General features: G+C 36.4%; 1 protein-coding gene across 2 annotated transcripts; it reads left to right on the top strand.

Moving 5' to 3' along the window:
- Positions 1 to 4,057: 4,057 nt before the first annotated feature.
- Positions 4,058 to 17,109, top strand: LOC137015232 (NACHT, LRR and PYD domains-containing protein 3-like). Of its 2 annotated transcripts, none has more exons than XM_067380045.1 (9): positions 4,058 to 4,218; positions 5,173 to 5,441; positions 5,675 to 5,719; positions 5,940 to 7,755; positions 8,073 to 8,246; positions 9,615 to 9,788; positions 12,141 to 12,314; positions 13,391 to 13,573; positions 16,252 to 17,109. In XM_067380045.1, the coding sequence occupies exons 2-9, from the start codon at positions 5,186 to 5,188 to the stop codon at positions 16,259 to 16,261; spliced, it is 2,832 nt and encodes a 943-aa protein (XP_067236146.1). In that variant the 5' UTR covers positions 4,058 to 4,218; positions 5,173 to 5,185; the 3' UTR covers positions 16,262 to 17,109. The 2 variants fall into 2 exon arrangements, with proteins under 2 accessions (XP_067236146.1, XP_067236145.1); XM_067380044.1 differs by having other exon boundaries at positions 4,058 to 4,202.
- The last annotated feature ends 1,199 nt before the right edge of the window (positions 17,110 to 18,308 follow it).

Below are 18,308 nucleotides of genomic sequence, written 5' to 3' on the forward strand. Positions count from 1 at the left end.
AAATGAACAGCCGATTTAATCGTTTGTCACTGATGTGAATTTGAAATTATTTGGGTTACACTTTACAGTAAGGTTTCATTTGTTAACTACATTAGTTAACAATACTTCTACAGCATTTATTAATCTTAGTTAATGTTAATTTCATCAATTTCTAATACATTTTAAAATCAATAGTTGTATCCAAATAATATTGTAAATTTATTAATAAAATAAAGTCGGACGCTCCGTTACACATTTGCATGTTGCATAACCGGATTTTGCTGAGTTCAACATATTCCTGGGTCAACATTTTTGTTGATCCTGGAACAACGTGCAAATCAACCAATCAGATTTGAGGGACAAGTTTACAGATTATGTCAAGTTTAGGCTTAAAATCATGAATTGGTGCTTCTACATCAGTGTTATTCACCTATCTTTTTTTCCTCTGATTTTTGGGATAACTTATGGGTAGGGTTAGGTTTAGGGCTAGGAATAGGGTTAAGACTAAATTTTCATACTAGAATGTTGTTCCAGGATCAACAAAATATGTTGACCCAGGAACGCATCTAACTCTGCTTTATATGTTAATGAATTTTTGTACAGATCAGTGATCAGAAGGGGATCCACATAGTTAAAAACAATGGTTAAATATTCAAAAAGATGAAAGTGGTAAATGTTTGAGTCCCCAGAGAGTAATTTGTGTGAATGATAGTAATTATTGCACATATCAGACGTCCCTCTGTGGATTCAAACGCTTTGTAATCGATCTCTCTCGACTGATACGTCTGCAAACATGTTTATGCATGACTGCTGGCAGAATAATCCTCTTTGACAGAGGGAAGCCATATCTGACTCCAGTGATTATTTAACGCTCGTGCCGAGCCAAGACTCAAATGATACACGAGAGTTCAAGAGAGCGTCGGTCTCATCCGGCGGAGCGGCGCAGGCCACGTCAATCAACAGCCGGTGTTTGTGTTTCTGTCTGTCGCTCAGTTGGAGAGATGGATGAGAGAGACTGAAATCACATATCATACTCCCACTGCAGTACATTGGGTCCCCCCTGAAATCGGGTCTCCATTAAGACTCAATCTCATTGGTTCAAATTGCTTTTAATAGGTACTCTCTTTAGTGGCTGGTTTCAATTTCTACAAAGTTATGTTATGATAAATGCTGTTTCAACTTCCTAATAATGACCATTTATGCGTGTATTAGTTGTATGCCAACTAACCTGAAATGTCCTGTTTCATTATAAAAGTTGTAACTGTCTCTCCATCTGTGGTTCCAACATATAAGGCTGAACACTGCTACTGACATTTCTGATATTTTGGCTGCGTGAGATTCTCCAGATTTGTTGTTGTTGAGCTGTTAAAGCTCCGCCCTCTTCTGGAAAGGGAGCGGGGAGCAGCAGCTCATTTGCATTTAAAGGGACACACACAAAAACAGCGTATTTTTGCTCAATTTGACAAGCTATAATAAATTATCTGTGGGGGATTTTGAGCTTAAACTACACAGACACATTCTGGAGACACCAGAGACTTATATTACATCTTGTGAAAGGGGCATTATAGGTCCACTTTAATACTGTCATGGTCAATACTGTCAATACATTAAACCAGCGAACAGGGAATGTTCTCAGAATGTTCTGGCAAGGTTCTCTCAAAGTTATGAGCAAACGTTCTGTCAGTAACTTTAATAGGACGTTCGTCTAACAGTTTATACTTCAATAAAACACCTGCGTGTCTCATGAAAGACCAGCAAATAATAAAAGTAAAGAGTACCTGAAAACCACACTTAAAAGTACAGATACCTTACCTTACATAGAAAATGACTCCACTACAACTTACAAGTAACCAATTCCAATTCGACTTGAGTAAAAGTCTTAAAGTGTCTGATTTTAACAGCACTTAAGTATTTTACTCATGCTGAATGTAGGCTCAGAGATGCACTAGTCCTGAGAGATTGCCGGTGAAAATAAAAAACAGTTGATTTGTAAGATGAGAAAGCAAGTTTATTTTCTAAAATCAAAATACAACTGTAACATCTCAATGTTGCAATTAATTTAAGGTCGACACAACAACCTTTTAAATGTCTACAAACTCTCAAGTCTAAGTTCAGGTGCACAAAAAGGCCATAAGTAAACCAATATCTGTCAAAAAGGTCTTGTCAGTATAGCGGATAAATAAAACAATGTTAAGTAAAATTAAATAGTCAAAGTCTACTGTATGTGCCGTTTTGAGCCTCATCACCAGCTGCAGTAATTTCCTGCGATCAGCAACTACCTGCTAATGCACTCACATTCATGTAAAGTAGCCTTGTTGACAAGCTTTGGGCGAGTGAAGGCAAAATGCACAAGATATAGAACCTTCAATGCACTTAGATGGCAAAATCACTTCTTTATATCAGAAACAAACTGCTGCAGGAAAAGTTAGCTGCCATGAAAAATGTAATGTCTAATTGCATTACTCATCACAAATGTAGTGGAGTAAGAGGTACATTTACTTGCTCAAAAATGTAGTCAAGTAGAGAGTAAAAGTTGCCAATACTCAGTACATCTACAAAGTAGCCAAAAAGATACTTAAGTACAGTAACTAATTACATTTACTCAAGTACTTTACAACTCTGCATTTATGTTTATGCACATAAATCATGAGCAGACGTATCAACATGGATTTTCAAGGAATAGCACACCACAAGCTAGGAAAACCAGTAATGAGCACAACAGATCGAAATGAACCAGCGTCCAGAGACTTCATAATCTTTTCTACCCCAGAATGCATCTGGGTTTGGATGCTCATTTGAGAGGGTTCATTCCAATAGAAATCCCTTTCTATTTTTCTTGACCTCTGACCCTGAGCAGGAGAACAATGTCACATGCCACCATTTTCATTTTTTTGTCCACTCGACGCTGCGAAGGTCTAAATTACCCTTGAGGTTCAAACAAAAGCCTCCCGAATCTCAGCAGACCACAGACAGAAGAGGAGGAGTCTGGCAACATATGATAGCTGTGGAACAAAAGGATCTCGCCGTTTGCATATTCATGCATTTGTGTGTGTTTTAATCCATATTTAGAAGTAACTTCTGTTCCAGAACCTGTTGAGGTTCCTGCTGGTTTATCGAGTACACCGTATGTTGCTGTTGCCATGGTAACTACAGGTGAGGTAATGGAATAAGTTAACACTCAAATGGAATGTTTCAGGTAATTGATTATTTGGTCAGTAAATTTGGAGAAAAAAAGCTGGTAGCAATTTTTAATAGTTTTCTTTAAGTGAACAATAACAGCACTGGGTGCAATTAAAAATCTTCCAATTAAAAGAGACTTTCAGCAGAAGCAGAGACATGTTCATTTTTATCACGCTGTCTTCCACCACAGATGAACATGATCTCATTAATAAGACTGTTTGTGTTCCATCACTTTTAATTAAATATGTTCTCCTTACAGAAAAAAACTCTGTATAGAAGAGAACCAGAGACTGGAGATGAGCGTTTAATTTGTCAAAGGAAGTCATTCTAATAACGGTCATCAGGATAACAGGTGTTTCACACTGACATGTTTTTGACAGATCCAGCAGACGAACAGGAAAGTCATTTCAGGGGCAGAGCAAGTCGATTTTGATGATCGACCAGAGAAACTCAACAGCAACACCTGCACAATAAACATCATTTCTGTTGTTCACTTAAAAATGATGGTGTTTTTTTTTTTTTTTATCGGTGCACATCCTTTTTGTTTTAAATTCATGATCCTCTTAATCTTTAATCAGAATAACTTCCCCTGCCTCTTGCAGAAACATCTATTATCTTCTATGATGACGAGGGTGGAGCAATCTGTCACTGAAGGTCTGATTGTGTGGAAACTGATTCTGTTTCAGAGAATTCGCTTTAAAGGTCTGATGTATTCTTCATAAACATGCTCAGATCTCTCCTGAAGGTTTCACATGCGCATATTAAGAGCATTTTTTCTTCACTTTTTTTTCTTCACTTTTTTTCTGAGATTGAGGAACTTCCTTTATCTGTTGTAATTTCCTGTTCCTTCAACATCCGCTTTGAACTGAAACTAAATGAGATTACGAGCTAAAAAAGGTGTAAACAGGGATTTCCACGCATAACCTGGTATCAAAGTCAGTTCTTCATGAGAACACAGAGGTGAAAGGAAGATCAATGCTTTGGATGATCAAGGTGCCATTTCAGAGGACAAAGAAACATCTGCAAATACTGTCATAATTAAGGTAATTAATAATAAAGGTGAGTTAGTGAATATTTTAAGTTACTGATCAATCTTTAAATGTCATGTTTCCAGTAATCAAAGATTCATGCAGCAAAACTGCATGCAGCAAGACCTTTATTGAATTTTCCGTATCTGAAACGAGGCTCTGAGTGTGAGATTACAGTCTTTACAGTGACATCCACTGAATAAAGCTTCTAGATTGCATGTTCATAAAACATAACTTTCAAAACCGTTTATAGAAGATGAACAATTGGCACACTGTATTTCTACAGCATCTCTCACAGACTCAATCATTAAATATGGCTTTAGGTCTATGACACTAAAGCACTAAAGCAGTTAAAAAGCTCTGTTTCTCAACTAAAGTCATCTTTACCTCCTGTTCTCTACTCATGAATGAACAGACTGATTCAACATCACAACCTTTATTTAATTATACAGATTCATTTTGATCATGAGAATTCATTAATTTTTTAGCAGTTAAGGTAATCAAATATAATTGTATGTTTCATTGTGTTTGTGTGTGTGTGTGTGTGTGTGTGTGTGTGTGTGTGTGTGTGTGGGTGTGTATCAGGTGCTTCAGATTGTACAGAACTGGAATAGCTAGAATATACTGAGACATTGTAACTTAATTTAGTATTTTCAGATTCACATTGTTCTTTTATTCCAGTATGGTCTGAAATGTAAAAGACAAGTCTTCCAAGAAGGACAAAATGTGAAACTACTTGAGTCAAATCATGATGAATCTCAATCATCAGCAGCATCAGCAGAATCGGTCATACAATAATCTATTGATGAGCACAGCATCTCAAACTGAAAAACAACATGAAGAATTTGTTTAAGATCTTAAAATGTTTCATAATAGTTGTTCTGATCACAGTGTCAATACATTACACACATTTATTTGAACATACTGCATAGATCTCTGCTATAAAAGTAGAACTATTAGTAGACTTTTTCTCTTTTTCCAACAGTCCATGAAGGACGATGGCATCTGTAAAAAAGCTGCTTCATGATACTCTAGATGACCTGAAAGAAGAAGATCTGAAGAGATTTAAGAGTTACTTAAAAGAAGATGGACCCATTGGAGCTGGTAAACTGGAGAAGGCTGGTGTCACTGATATAGTGGATATAATGATGGAGCGTTTTGGAGCAGAAGAAGCTGTGAAGATCACACTGAACATCTTGAGGAAGATGAACCAGAACTGGCTGGCTGAAGATTTACAGAAAAACTACACTGAAGGTAATAAAGGAAAGAATAGAGAACAAGAGGCAGAATAGTTTTAACGTATATTCAAATTTGTTTGAAAGAAAATTCTTATGTTTACCAAGGCTGCATTTATCCTTCAGAAATCATTTTAATATGCTGATTTAGTTAATAGTTTATTAGTTGTACTGCTTAATATAGAGTTGAAACACAATGTAGAGCCTTTTTCAGGATACTTTGAAGTCTTGTTTTTTTCTCTTTCTTCATAGGGCACAAATCATTAGGGCCAGCTGAGACACACAGAACAAAACAAGGTGAATTAACCTTATTCACATCCTTACAGTGGGATCAGAAATGATTTTAGCATGTTTGATGTAAACTGATGTATATATATTTCAGTGCTATTAATTTGAATACCATATGTTTAAGTTGATTTTAATGATAATCATGCCAATGTAAAAAAACTTTGTGTTTAATTTTTTTGTGTTTTTTTTTTCCCTCACATTTTTCTGTTTATTTATATTTTCATAACAGATTATTTTTGGCTACAGGAATTCATGAAAACTCACAAAATGAACATGAAGGAGAAAGTAGAACACATTTTTGAGGGTAAAAAGGAAAATGAAGCACATCTAAAGGATGTTTTCACTGAACTCTTCATTACGGAGGGGGATCTTAAAGAAGTCAATCAAGAACATGAGATTATGAAGATTGATGAAGCCATTAAACCCTGTAAACCAAAGGACAGGCCTATCAAATGCAATGATGTATTTAGGCAGAACACAAAGAAGAAAAAGATTGTGCTGACCAAAGGCATCGCTGGCATTGGAAAAACGGTCTCAGTGCACAAGTTCATTCTGGACTGGGCAGAAGAAAAAGCCAATCAGGATATAGACTGTATTTTCCTGCTTCAATTCCGAAGGATTAACTGCATTAAAGACAGAAAGATCAGTCTGCATGAGTTTCTACAGAAATTTAATCCAGAACTGAAGAAACTGGAAACAACAAAGATAAGTAAGATATATAGTTGTAAGCTTGCGTTTGTCTTTGATGGACTGGATGAGAGTCGACTGCCTTTGGATTTTGACAGTGGAATGGTGACGAGTGTTGAGGAGCGATCATCTGTAGATGAACTGTTCACAAGTCTGGTCAATGGGACTCTGCTTCCATCAGCTCATGTCTGGGTGACATCACGACCAGCAGCAGCCAATCAGATCTCTCCTGAGTATGTAGGATTGTTCACAGAGGTGCGAGGATTCACTGACCAGCAGAAGGAGGAGTATTTCAGAAAGAGAATCAAAGATGAGACTAAGGCTTCCCGAATGATTTCACACATTAAGAAATCTCGTAGTCTCTACATCATGTGTTACATTCCTGTGTTCTGTTGGATCACAGCCACTGTTCTTCAGGATATTCCCATTGGGAACAATGCAGAGAACATCAACACGACTCTCACTGAAATGTACATCCACTTCCTGCTGATACAGATGAACATGAAGAGCCAGAAGCATGACAGAAAAACAGAAAGAGTCCATACCAAGCTCTTAGATTCCAATAAAACAATGATTTTGAAGTTAGCTAAGCTAGCGTTTGAACAGCTGAAGAAAGAAAACATTGTGTTCTATGAGGAAGATCTGAGAGCATGTGGTATTTATGTGGATGAAGACTTTGAGTCCACAGGAATGCTCACTGAGATCTTTCAGCAAGAATCTGTACTTCATGAGATGAAGGTCTTCAGCTTTATGCATCTGAGTGTTCAAGAGTTCCTCGCTGCAGTGCACGTGTTCCTCTGCTACTTGAACAGAAACATGGATGAGCTGCGTTTTTTCAGTGAAGAAGCACAAAATGTGGTCAGGCCTGACCACATCGACATGCCAGACAAAAATATTGCTTTACATGATTTACTAAAGAAGGCTGTTAGGAAAGCAATGCAAAGTCAGAAAGGACATTTAGACCTATTTTTACGGTTTCTGATGGGCATTTCACTGGAATCCAATCAGAGACTGCTCCAGGGCCTGTTCACAGACACTGAGGACAGCAAAGACAGCGTCACAGAAGTGACCAAATACATTAAAGAACTATTACAAAACTATGAGCTTATCTCACCTGACATTTCAGTCAACCTGTTCTACTGCTTACTGGAGCTCAATGACAATTCATTTTATACAGAAATCCAAAGATATTTCAGATCATCTCCAGAAAGAGAGCTCTCATCTTCCATGTGTTCATTGATGGCTTATGTACTGCTGATGTCAGAGGAGGTGCTGGATGTGTTCAACCTGAGTATGTACGACACATTAGGAAGCCACAGGAATCTCCTGCCAGCTGTAAGATGTTGCAGAAAAGCCATGTAAGGAACATACAGGAAGGACAGCTGTTTAATCAGTCTGTAGATGCAGTGTGAAGTATCATGTTTTACTAATTTTGGAGAGTAAAATCTGTATTTAGTAAAATTGATTTACTAAACAGTGATTTTATAGACATACATTTAAAAACTATTTTCACTTGGCTGTCACATCAGTTCCAGCATACATAACATTTATATTTTTTCCAGAAAGCTTGAATGTTCACAGAGAACAGGACATAACCCATGATTGTTACTACAAACACTGTTCCTACAAGATGAACACAGAATAAATTACATGGACAAATATCCTGTTTTTACAGACTTTACTGGTGTTATCTCGATCACACCTGCTCTGAAACTGTGGCTTTGGCCCTGCAGATACCAAACTCACCACTGATAGAGCTGGACATGAGTCGCAACGACCTGTGTGACTCAGGAGTGAAGCTGCTCTCTGATGGACTGAAGAGCCCAAACTGTCAGCTGAAGATATTGAGGTTTGAGATTCACTCAATCCTTCTACAACACCCACCTCAGTATTTCAGTATTTCAGTATTTCTTAATGCACAAAGACAGTGATTATAATATATGAAATTCAGTATACAATGTTTTCATGATGCATAATATATAAAGGCAAACGATAAACCCAGAATTTGAATACAATGTGCTGAATTACATGTTAATTTTTTTTTCTTTATAATGGTTTCCTATGGGGAAACAATTTACATCAAACTTTGCACATCACTCACTCACTCACTCACTCACTCACTCACTCACTCACTCACTCACACACACACACACACACACACACACACACACACACACACACACACACACACACAGTCATACATACATACTCACACACACAAAAAGAAAAAAAAGTACAAAGAGAGGGAAAAGTTTGAATCTTGAGTCTCGAAGTTGTTTGCAGGCAGCCGGGATCCTACATCTTGGATCACACATCATGTCTTGTGTTATGCAGCCATCCTGGTATTCCTTACTTATGCAATGTAATGGTGTGGTATCTGTACTTTTATCTAATTATGGATTTTTGGGGGGAATTTTTTACTTAAGAAAAGTTGTCCAATAAAATACTACTTCAAAAAAAGTATCTGGTTTTACAATATTATACAATACAAAAGTAATACAAAATTACAAAATAAAAGTAAATACAATACCATAAATTTATTTGTAAAGCCACAGTTGATAATTGAAATTTAAGTTGTAATTTTACTTAAAATGACTGTGTCCTGAAATTTAAGAACTTTGCAATGCTCACGCTGTTTTTCCTGTTTATTACTGTAAAAATGCAGTAAAGCATTGGTTTTGAGTAAAGTACTACTATTAACAATGACAAAATAAAAGTAAAAAGTCATCTCTTAATTAATATAGGGTTATTTTTAATTCAGACAGATTGAGAGATATTGATTTTTCACTGGGATCTTAACTGCATTTCCTTGTTGAATTTCTTTTAATTCAATTAAAGTTAATCAGAAATTAAGATATTTGATATATTTGGCCAAATGGTTACTTAAAAAATATGAAATTCATAATTTCTAGAGTATTTCTAGTGTCGCTGATGCAGCATTTAATTTACTTAGTATGTAAAACCCAAACACATGACTGTTTCCTTCTGAAGATACAAATCTATGTTCTTATGATCCTCAGTATCTGGTAGATGGCTGTATAGATCTGATCAGAACCATATTCTCTTTCCAGCAGAACTTAAAGTTTATGACATGAGAGAGATTTAACTCTTACCAGTTTATATAAAATGGATGTGTAATTATTCAACAGATTTAATAAGTGTTTGTTGTGAGTTCTGATGTCACAGATATCTTCATTGTTTCTGTGTGTGTTTGTAGATTATCTGACTGTAAGGTGACAGATGAAGGCTGTGGTTATCTGGCTTCAGCTCTGCATTCAAATCCCTCACATCTGAGAGAGCTGGATTTGAGCTTCAATCACCTGGGAGAATTAGGAGTCAAGATGCTCTCTGATCTACTGAAGGATCCAAACTGCACACTGAACAAACTCAAGTATGTTGAGCAGTAAAATTCATCTCATCCTGTGAACGTCTGTATTTGTATTTCAGTCTCTCCATCTACAAGTGTACAGTGGAGTGAAATGCGAAAAGCGTCTGTAGTAGAGCTGCATGGAGAAAAAGATTAATTATTTACTTTGTTAGGCAAGGCAAGATTATTTATAACACATTTCACAGACAGTGGTAATTCAAAGTGCTTTAGTTACAAAGGAATTAAAGTAATTATAAAATAATCATAACATATGCATAAGAAATAAAAATATCATGCACAAAAAATATGAATAACAATTTTATTTAACTAAGGGTTAAAATACTATTCCTGACTACCCGAATCACTAAATCTGGGGTTCCCCTGTCTGAAAGGAAGAGTCAGAATACTTAGGTTTGTGAGACACAATAGTAGCAACTTCCCGACTTACTAGTGACCTCCAACCCTTCAATAGGGAGGAGTTATTCTGACACCTTCTGCCTCTAATGGCTTCCAGTGTCCCTCCGACCCCTGAATGGATTGGAGTCCTCTGACTCCTTAATGGAGTGGAGTTATCACCAATAGGGGTGAAAATCACAGGGTATGTCACGATAAGATATAATACACGATACATGGCTCACAATACAGATAATATCACGATACAGCAATTCTGCAATAATTGATATATCGCTAGACGATGTTATAATGATACATTACGATATCTAACTATGAAAAATGTCCGTTAAAAGGTTAAGTGCGAATTTTCTCTCATTATTCAAGTCCAAACTATTAGAAAACATTTTTTTTTAAGTAAATTAAACATTTTATTCTTGTTCTTATTAAAAGCGTAAACTGATACATTTAACTGCTTGTCAACTCGTTTTATATAAACATATTAAAACACATGTTTTACATTTTTGTACATTTTAAAATTTACCAAGCTCTTTTATTTAAATCTGGGAACATCTCAGTGTTTACCAGCTTCCTTAAAAGATCAGTGCTTTGCTGCAACTTGCATTAAACCTAATATGCTTATACTTTAAAAGCTTATTTTTTCTTTGTGTGTAAACCAAAACATTTAATTGCTCATCAACTTGTTTTATATAATCCTGGTATATTTCAAAATTTACCTGGAGTGCTTTCTCAACCTTTCCTCTCATCTCATTATAAAGAGCTGGAATATGGAGCCCCACACATGACATGCAGGGGGGAAAAATGCACACTGCACATTGTATGCACACTGCACACATCACATACAGCTCCGACAAGGTTTTGTTCCATCATCCATGTTGATCATCCATGTTTAACCTTTGCTAAACTTCCTTGTCTTCATAGAGAGCGCGGTTTATGATTACTTAGCAATGGCAGACACTACGGGAGCGCAAGCTGCCAAGCACTTTGGAAGGAAAGTGAAAATGGTGCACCCATGATTTCTGTGCAGTTTTATATTCTGGAAGCCGGGAAATCTATTTAGAGTGACTTATTTTTTTCATTAAAATATCTATATTTGGCACCAGCATATCGCCCCATTGTATATTGCCCTATCGATATTTTGTCCCATCACTAATCACCAATCATCTGTCTCTGATGGTTTTCTGTAATACACCTGCATCCAAGGACCTGGTTTCCCACACACATCTGAGTATGTGCATAAACTCACCATCTCACTTCCAAATTCTCTCAAATGTTCCATCCAGACAGCCCTAACCAAACAAGCCACTAATAAAGAAGAAAACATATTTATTCGCAAAAATGTCTCTATTTGTACAAATTGCTGCATATTCATTAAATTCTGAATTTTACACACACCAGTTAAAAGGCATTTGTTTATGGATAGTAAACTGATCTGCAACATTTATCAAGTTCATTGATAATTTTGCATACATTCATTAATCATTGATATTAAAATCATCCCATATTATGTCAGGACAATTGTGAATTAAATTCCCAAATTTACCACAACCCGCAGTTCATCTTTGTGGTAGTGACAAAAATAACAATCAAAATCGTCAACTAGGAAATTGAGTGTCATGTCAAGCTCAGTGTCATCCTCAACAGAGGCGATTCACTACTAATCGAAATCTTTTTGGAATCTTTCAGTATATCTTGTGTTAGAAACCTTTATGATTCCCATATCATAGGAGAGTTGAATTCAAAAGGGTCAAAAGCATCTCATTGTGTTTATCACTGGTTAGATTGGCCAGCACAAGTTCATCATTAATATGGTGGAATTATCAGCCCATTGCATAGGTTGCTTATAATAAGAGGACATGTAAACAATGCAGAAAAAAGCAGCAACAGTATTTGTATTTGTATTTCATTATTTTATACCACTGTTAATGGATTTGTAATTGTTCAGATTTTTATTATTCTGTTCAGATTGGAAGGCTGTGATCTGACTGGTCAGTGCTGCGAAATTGTGGCATCAGCACTACAATCATCAAACTCCCGTCTGATAGAGCTGGATATGAGTGACAATAACCTGCATGATTCAGGAGTGAAGCTACTCTCTGATGGACTGAAAAGCCCAAACTGTCAGCTGGAGATACTGAGGTTTGAGATTTATTTATTCAGTATATTGAAGCATTATGAATTATGACTGTATATTTATTTTTTAGTAGATTTTTAATGAATTTTGTACAAGAACATTTTGTACATTCTAAGGTTAAATGCATCAATCTAGTGCACTTTGAGAGCTCAAAATTAAGAGCTTCAATTTTAATTGGTTGGCAAATTACAAGAGACCTTTATGTTAGGCTATAAGTTTTACATTTTTGGTTCATTATGAAACAGTGGTGGCACAGGATCATTAATGGGAACCACTGAATGAAAGTTCAACTGACGTGCTAAAGTTGAGTAATATTATCATAAACCCTTCAACTGGACTAAAAGAGAGTCTGAGTGCCTGGCCTGCTGCTTTGCTGAGTAAGTGACACGAGGCAGGGCTGTGTACAACTGCGGTGTGCGTGAACTCACTGTCAGAGAGAAGAGAGAGAAAGCGCTGCCGGTATTGGTGTATGGATACTGCATAAAAGCTGTATTGAACCCTTTAACATATTTTAGTAGAGAGATATGTGTCAAAAAAGATATTTTGATAGCACTGTTAAGAAACCTCAAACCTGAAAGATTCAGGGCTTTTGAAAAAAAACATTCAGGGCTTGAGCCCCAGAAGCCACTCCCTCGCTCTGCCGCTGGAGTGCTGTCAACAGCACAGTTTAAGGCGCCGCTGATGCAGCATTTTATTTACTCAGAGCCTAAAACCCAAACTTACTTGAACACAGCTGTTTACTTCATAAGATACAAATCTATGTTTTTATGATCCTCTGTATCTGGTACATGGCTGTACTGATCTGGGCTTTGTTTCCCAAGCATTGTAAGCCTAAGTTGATCGTAGAACAATTGCCACCAATGGTCTCTACGATCAACTTAAGCTTATGATGCTTTTGGGAAACTCTGCCCAGATCAGAACCATATTCTCCTTTCAGCAGAACTTCTATGAAATGAGAGAAATTGAACTCTTATCAGTTTATTTTAAATGGATGTGTAATTTAACAAATTTAACAAGATTTTGTTGTGATTTCTGATGTCACAGTTTCAGATATCTTCATTGTTTCTGTGTGTTTTTGTAGATTATCTTGGTGTGAGGTGACGGATGAAGGCTGTGGTTATCTGGCTTCAGCTCTGCGTTCAAACCCCTCACACCTGAGAGAGCTGGATCTGAGCTACAATAACCTGGGAGAATCAGGAATCAAGATGCTCTCTGATCTACTGAATGATTCAAACTGCACTCTGAACAAACTGCATACTGAGCGGTAAGATTCATTTCATCCTGTGAATGTCTGTATTTGTATTTCAGTCTCTCCATCTACAAGTGTACAGTGGAGTGAAATGTGAAAAGGGTCTGTAGTAGAAATGCTTGGAGAAAAAGATTACTGATTTACTTTGTTAGGGAAGGCAAGGCAAGAATTGTTTTATGGCACATTTTATACACAATTGTAATTCAATATGCTTTACATGGAAAAGGAATTAAAGTAATCATAAAATAATCACAACATCCCTGACAACCTGAATTACTAAATTTTATTATTATTATTATTATTATTATTATTATCCTGATAATAGTTATTGTCCCTAATAATATTTATCCTGAAAGATAGGCCTAAATCTTCTCTAATTAAATTAGAATAGATAAATGTCTGTCACCCATTATTATTATTATGTGCAAATATGGAGCATGCCAACAGAACACGAGTTTTCACATATCGTCACATTACGCACCTGCAGCGCTTCTGTGAAAGGAGAAAAACAATAAAATTATATATATAAAATTAAAATGGAATAAAATTAATAAGCTTATACAAAATATGTTTCACTTCAATAATTAACACATTAACAAAACAAAAGAAAAAAAACTGAGCAACAAGTGTACATTTTTGCAGTGTTAAAGTTAAATTATGTAGCATGTATAACACAAACCTCTACTTCTGGCAACAGGACACCGATTTCAGCCTCACTATTCTTTTTCTTGCCGCTCGCCATTCTCAAGTAAAGAATTTGAACGTTGAATGGTGGTCTTTATATGCTAATGATATTAATTAGGGGCACAAGGCCCTAATCTGAAACCATTCATCTGCGCACAATTTCAAGATAATTTGTGATTTATAGATTTCACATGCGGAAGAGAGGCGTACAGACATTTTTTTCTGTGTTCGTTCGTTTCTCGGAACCACACGTACACACATTTGAGAAATTATCTTAGATCAAACATAGGAAAGTTTCTACGCAACATTTTATAAATGAGGCCCCTGGTGTCCCACACTCACATCTGTTACGATTGCTGCTTGTAAGCATAAGCACGCATGACGAGGAAGATACAAGTATAACAATCTTTAAATCCACAGGTAAGTTAATCCACAGACAGGTTCAACGGAGAGACAACCACAAAATACACAAATGATACCAGACAATACTGAACAGGAAACACAGGGCTTATATACACAGGGAAACAAGGAGGATGATTGAACACAGCTGAATGTGATGATTGAGGTGATCAGTAACCATGGTGACTAACTAGTGGCAAGAAATGGAACAACACAAGTCCAAAACAGAATGTACGTTACAATGTCTGAGTGCGTGTGTAAACTCACCGCCTCACTTCCAAATTCTCTCAACCGTTCCAACCAGACAGCTCTAACCAAAAATAAAAACAGGAATAATTAAAATGGGTGACGATATGTCCTCATTTTCCCAGACATGTCCTCTTTTTGGACCTAAAAAAAATGCGTCCGGCCGATTTCTAAATCACCCAATCGCCTCAATGTCTGAGATTTGGCTTTTGCTTTCTAAAGTCGCTATTCCTTCTCACACGCAAATATATAATAATTTTTTTTTTTTGCGCCTGAGAGCGCGCAGATGAAACACAATAAACACTTTCATGTTATCTTGCATTCAGATGCCTGGTGTTTGCAAGGCGCTTCTGGGAGGGAACTATACTGAACCACTTTACTTTGGCATTACAGAATGACCAAAACTGCATTTCAGATGCTGTGCAACAAGCGGTCGGCTGGTTGGTCTAGTTATGCCGTCCCATCACAAAGTCACATATATTTCTTTTCCATCTTAGTTTATGTGTTTTCGCGTCGCATAAAAATGTATCCAACTTAGATGAGCACATACGTTTTTTTATGTGCATTTTTAGAATTTATGCACATCTCAGTGTTTCCATCTTTTTATGCAATATCCCAAAATGCGCATAAAATGGGTGGATGGAAACATAGCAGGGGATTCTGTGTACACAATACACAACTTTAAACACGTCTTGCACAGACTTTCATGCCTACTTGATTGGTAATCAAGGACTGTTGGGAAAGATTCAATCTTCGGGAATGTATACCAGAGAACACAAGGAGGACTGAAATTATTTTTAACTGAAATAGTTGATTTTTTTTATGGCAACTGTTTTAACCTATGGCCATGAAAAGAAACAGTGTCATGTAAAAGGATTTGTTTGTTATTATTCTGTTGTTGAGGGCCAAAAGTTGAGTGGAAAGGATGCATTACTTTGTGTTCAAATTCAATAATTGTGAACGCATTTGTCAAATATTTAGGCACCAGCGTTTTTTCCCCTTTACAATGGAAGTCAGTGGTCACCAAAAACTTATATCGTTTGTGTTCAGCAGAATTTTTTTTCATTGAATTCTTTCATAGTGTTTAAAAGCAAAATACTCCCATACAATTGAGGCTCTTCCATGTTTTGACACTGGATCTTCTTCTGCAGCTTCATTGTCTTCACCATCAAGGGATCATTTTGACAAGCTAACACACGTTTGAGGTCTTTCACACACGGTTCTTTCATCTGTCTTCACTATTTCTTATAATCAAGCATTAGACAGGCGTCTTTGACCGTTGTGATCCTCGCTGTTTTTCACTCTTGCTCATGTGATATTACACATCTGTGGTTAATGTTGTTTTGTTCTCTTCTTGTCTTCAGATACGAGTAATCTCACACTGGATCCAAACACAGCAGACGCTCGTCTCATTCTGTCTGGGGAGAACAGAAATATGATGCTTGTGTTTGAGGATCAGCCGTATCCTGATCATCCAGAGAGATTTGATGAGTGTCGTCAGGTTCTGTGTAGAGAGAGTCTGACTGGATGCTGTTACTGGAGGATGAATGGAGTCAGTCAATGAATATCAGTGACATATAAAGGAATCAGCAGGAAAGGAATGAGACACTGTAAATTTGGATTTAATAAAATATCCTGGAGTCTGAACTATTCTGATTACAGATTCACTGTCTGTCACAATAATCAGAGAACAGCATATCTGCCCCTTAATGTCCTTTAACAGAGCAGGAGTGTTTCTGGACTGCTTTGTTCTTCTACATAGTGTCTGACACTCATACACATTCAACACAATGAGTTTATATGTTCACTTCTGACTTGTTTTGTTCACTGATTTTCATACAGTTATGATTATTTACTCTTATAATCTTTATATGTTTCTGAGGAACAGGAAGAAGTAATCTGCTGAAATGTTTCTTCTATCTTTTTTGTTTTCACTTCTGCTTCACAGTTAGGATTATTTATGAAAGAGCTTTAGGGACCTCCATTAAATCATCCATTATTCAGTTGTACAGAATATCATCTGCTTTTGTGTTTCACCCGAAAGTCAAGAGCACATTCATTCAAGCACTGTGAGGATAATTTCTGTTCATTTTTTGTGTAGATAGACAGATCACAAACCACACATTTTTGTCATATAGATGTTCATAATTAATAATGCATTTCATTGTTTTGATGAAATGTAAAGATTTAGATATTAATATACAACAGTTCTAAAAGTATTTGGGACACGATAAAACATTTATAAATGTTTTTGCATTTGTTTTTCAATCAAAATATGAAATAATATATTGTTTTTGCACTCTCAGGAAAAAAGCTGTCACTTTCATAAGATACATCTTTATACTTTGTTTACCCCTTAAAGGTACAAATTAGTAGTTTTGACAGCCGGGTTCTGGATAAGGATACAGATTTTCCTTTTAATTCCCACACAGGAAGTCAGCAGATATTCAGTGTCACATGTGTGAAGCATTTGGCACATGATTTGTTTTCATCCCACGTTCCAGCGCAGACAGAGGAGGCGTTTCATTGGAAGAGGTGAATGAGAGAGGACAGCCATTTAACAATCAGTGACTGACAGCATTTCCACCAACACATCGCTTCAATTGACCTAAAATATAATCCGCTTACAGTGTCTAGTTTTGTTTTAAATTCTATTAAGAAGCCAAGATGTGAAGTATTTTCTCGTAAAACATACTTCAATAATCAAAAAAACATTTTCATTTTATGTATTTTAGTTTTAGACCTTAAAATGTACAGATTCCATGAAATCAAAAGCATATTTTTATGTATTTTCTGTCTGGTGTATATCATCATCCGCAGAATGGCATGTCATATCTAAGTATAACTCCTCAAAGATGTAAGAAAGGGTTTTACAAAGATTATTGTAGAAAATACTCATTATACTTCAAAATGTAACCTTTAATTCAGTGTGTTACTTGCCAATTCTTTGTGAAATGTTTCTTCACCAAAATATTGATAAAGTATGATGCTAAAACAGATTAGCAGCAAAATCCAGTTATTAAACAGAGTTTATCCAACTATTGAACAGTGACTTTTCACGCTCTAGAAAAACCTCCGAAACATGTATCTGGCCTCTCCGGAGGGTTTGCAGATGTCCATAATGACACTCCTCCAGCAGGTATTTCACACATACTCTGTCTGCAGTGCGGATGCGTCGCAGGAGCAGCACGCGCTATTGTGCTTTCACACATGCTGCATTTGCAGTGCGCAACTGATCTATGGCTGTATATCACGAACAATATTTACTTATTTTTATTTCAAATCCAAAAGTTGTTACTGAACATGGCTTGTCAGCATTGCGATTCTCTCTGTACACAGGCTATACTCTTTCATCGATGTCATGTTTAAACTCACTACATTTAAACAACGTTGTTTTGTTTTGTTTGTTTTTTTACTACAT

Source organism: Chanodichthys erythropterus, chromosome 24 (assembly GCF_024489055.1).
Source record: "Chanodichthys erythropterus isolate Z2021 chromosome 24, ASM2448905v1, whole genome shotgun sequence".
Classification (NCBI taxonomy): domain Eukaryota; kingdom Metazoa; phylum Chordata; class Actinopteri; order Cypriniformes; family Xenocyprididae; genus Chanodichthys; species Chanodichthys erythropterus.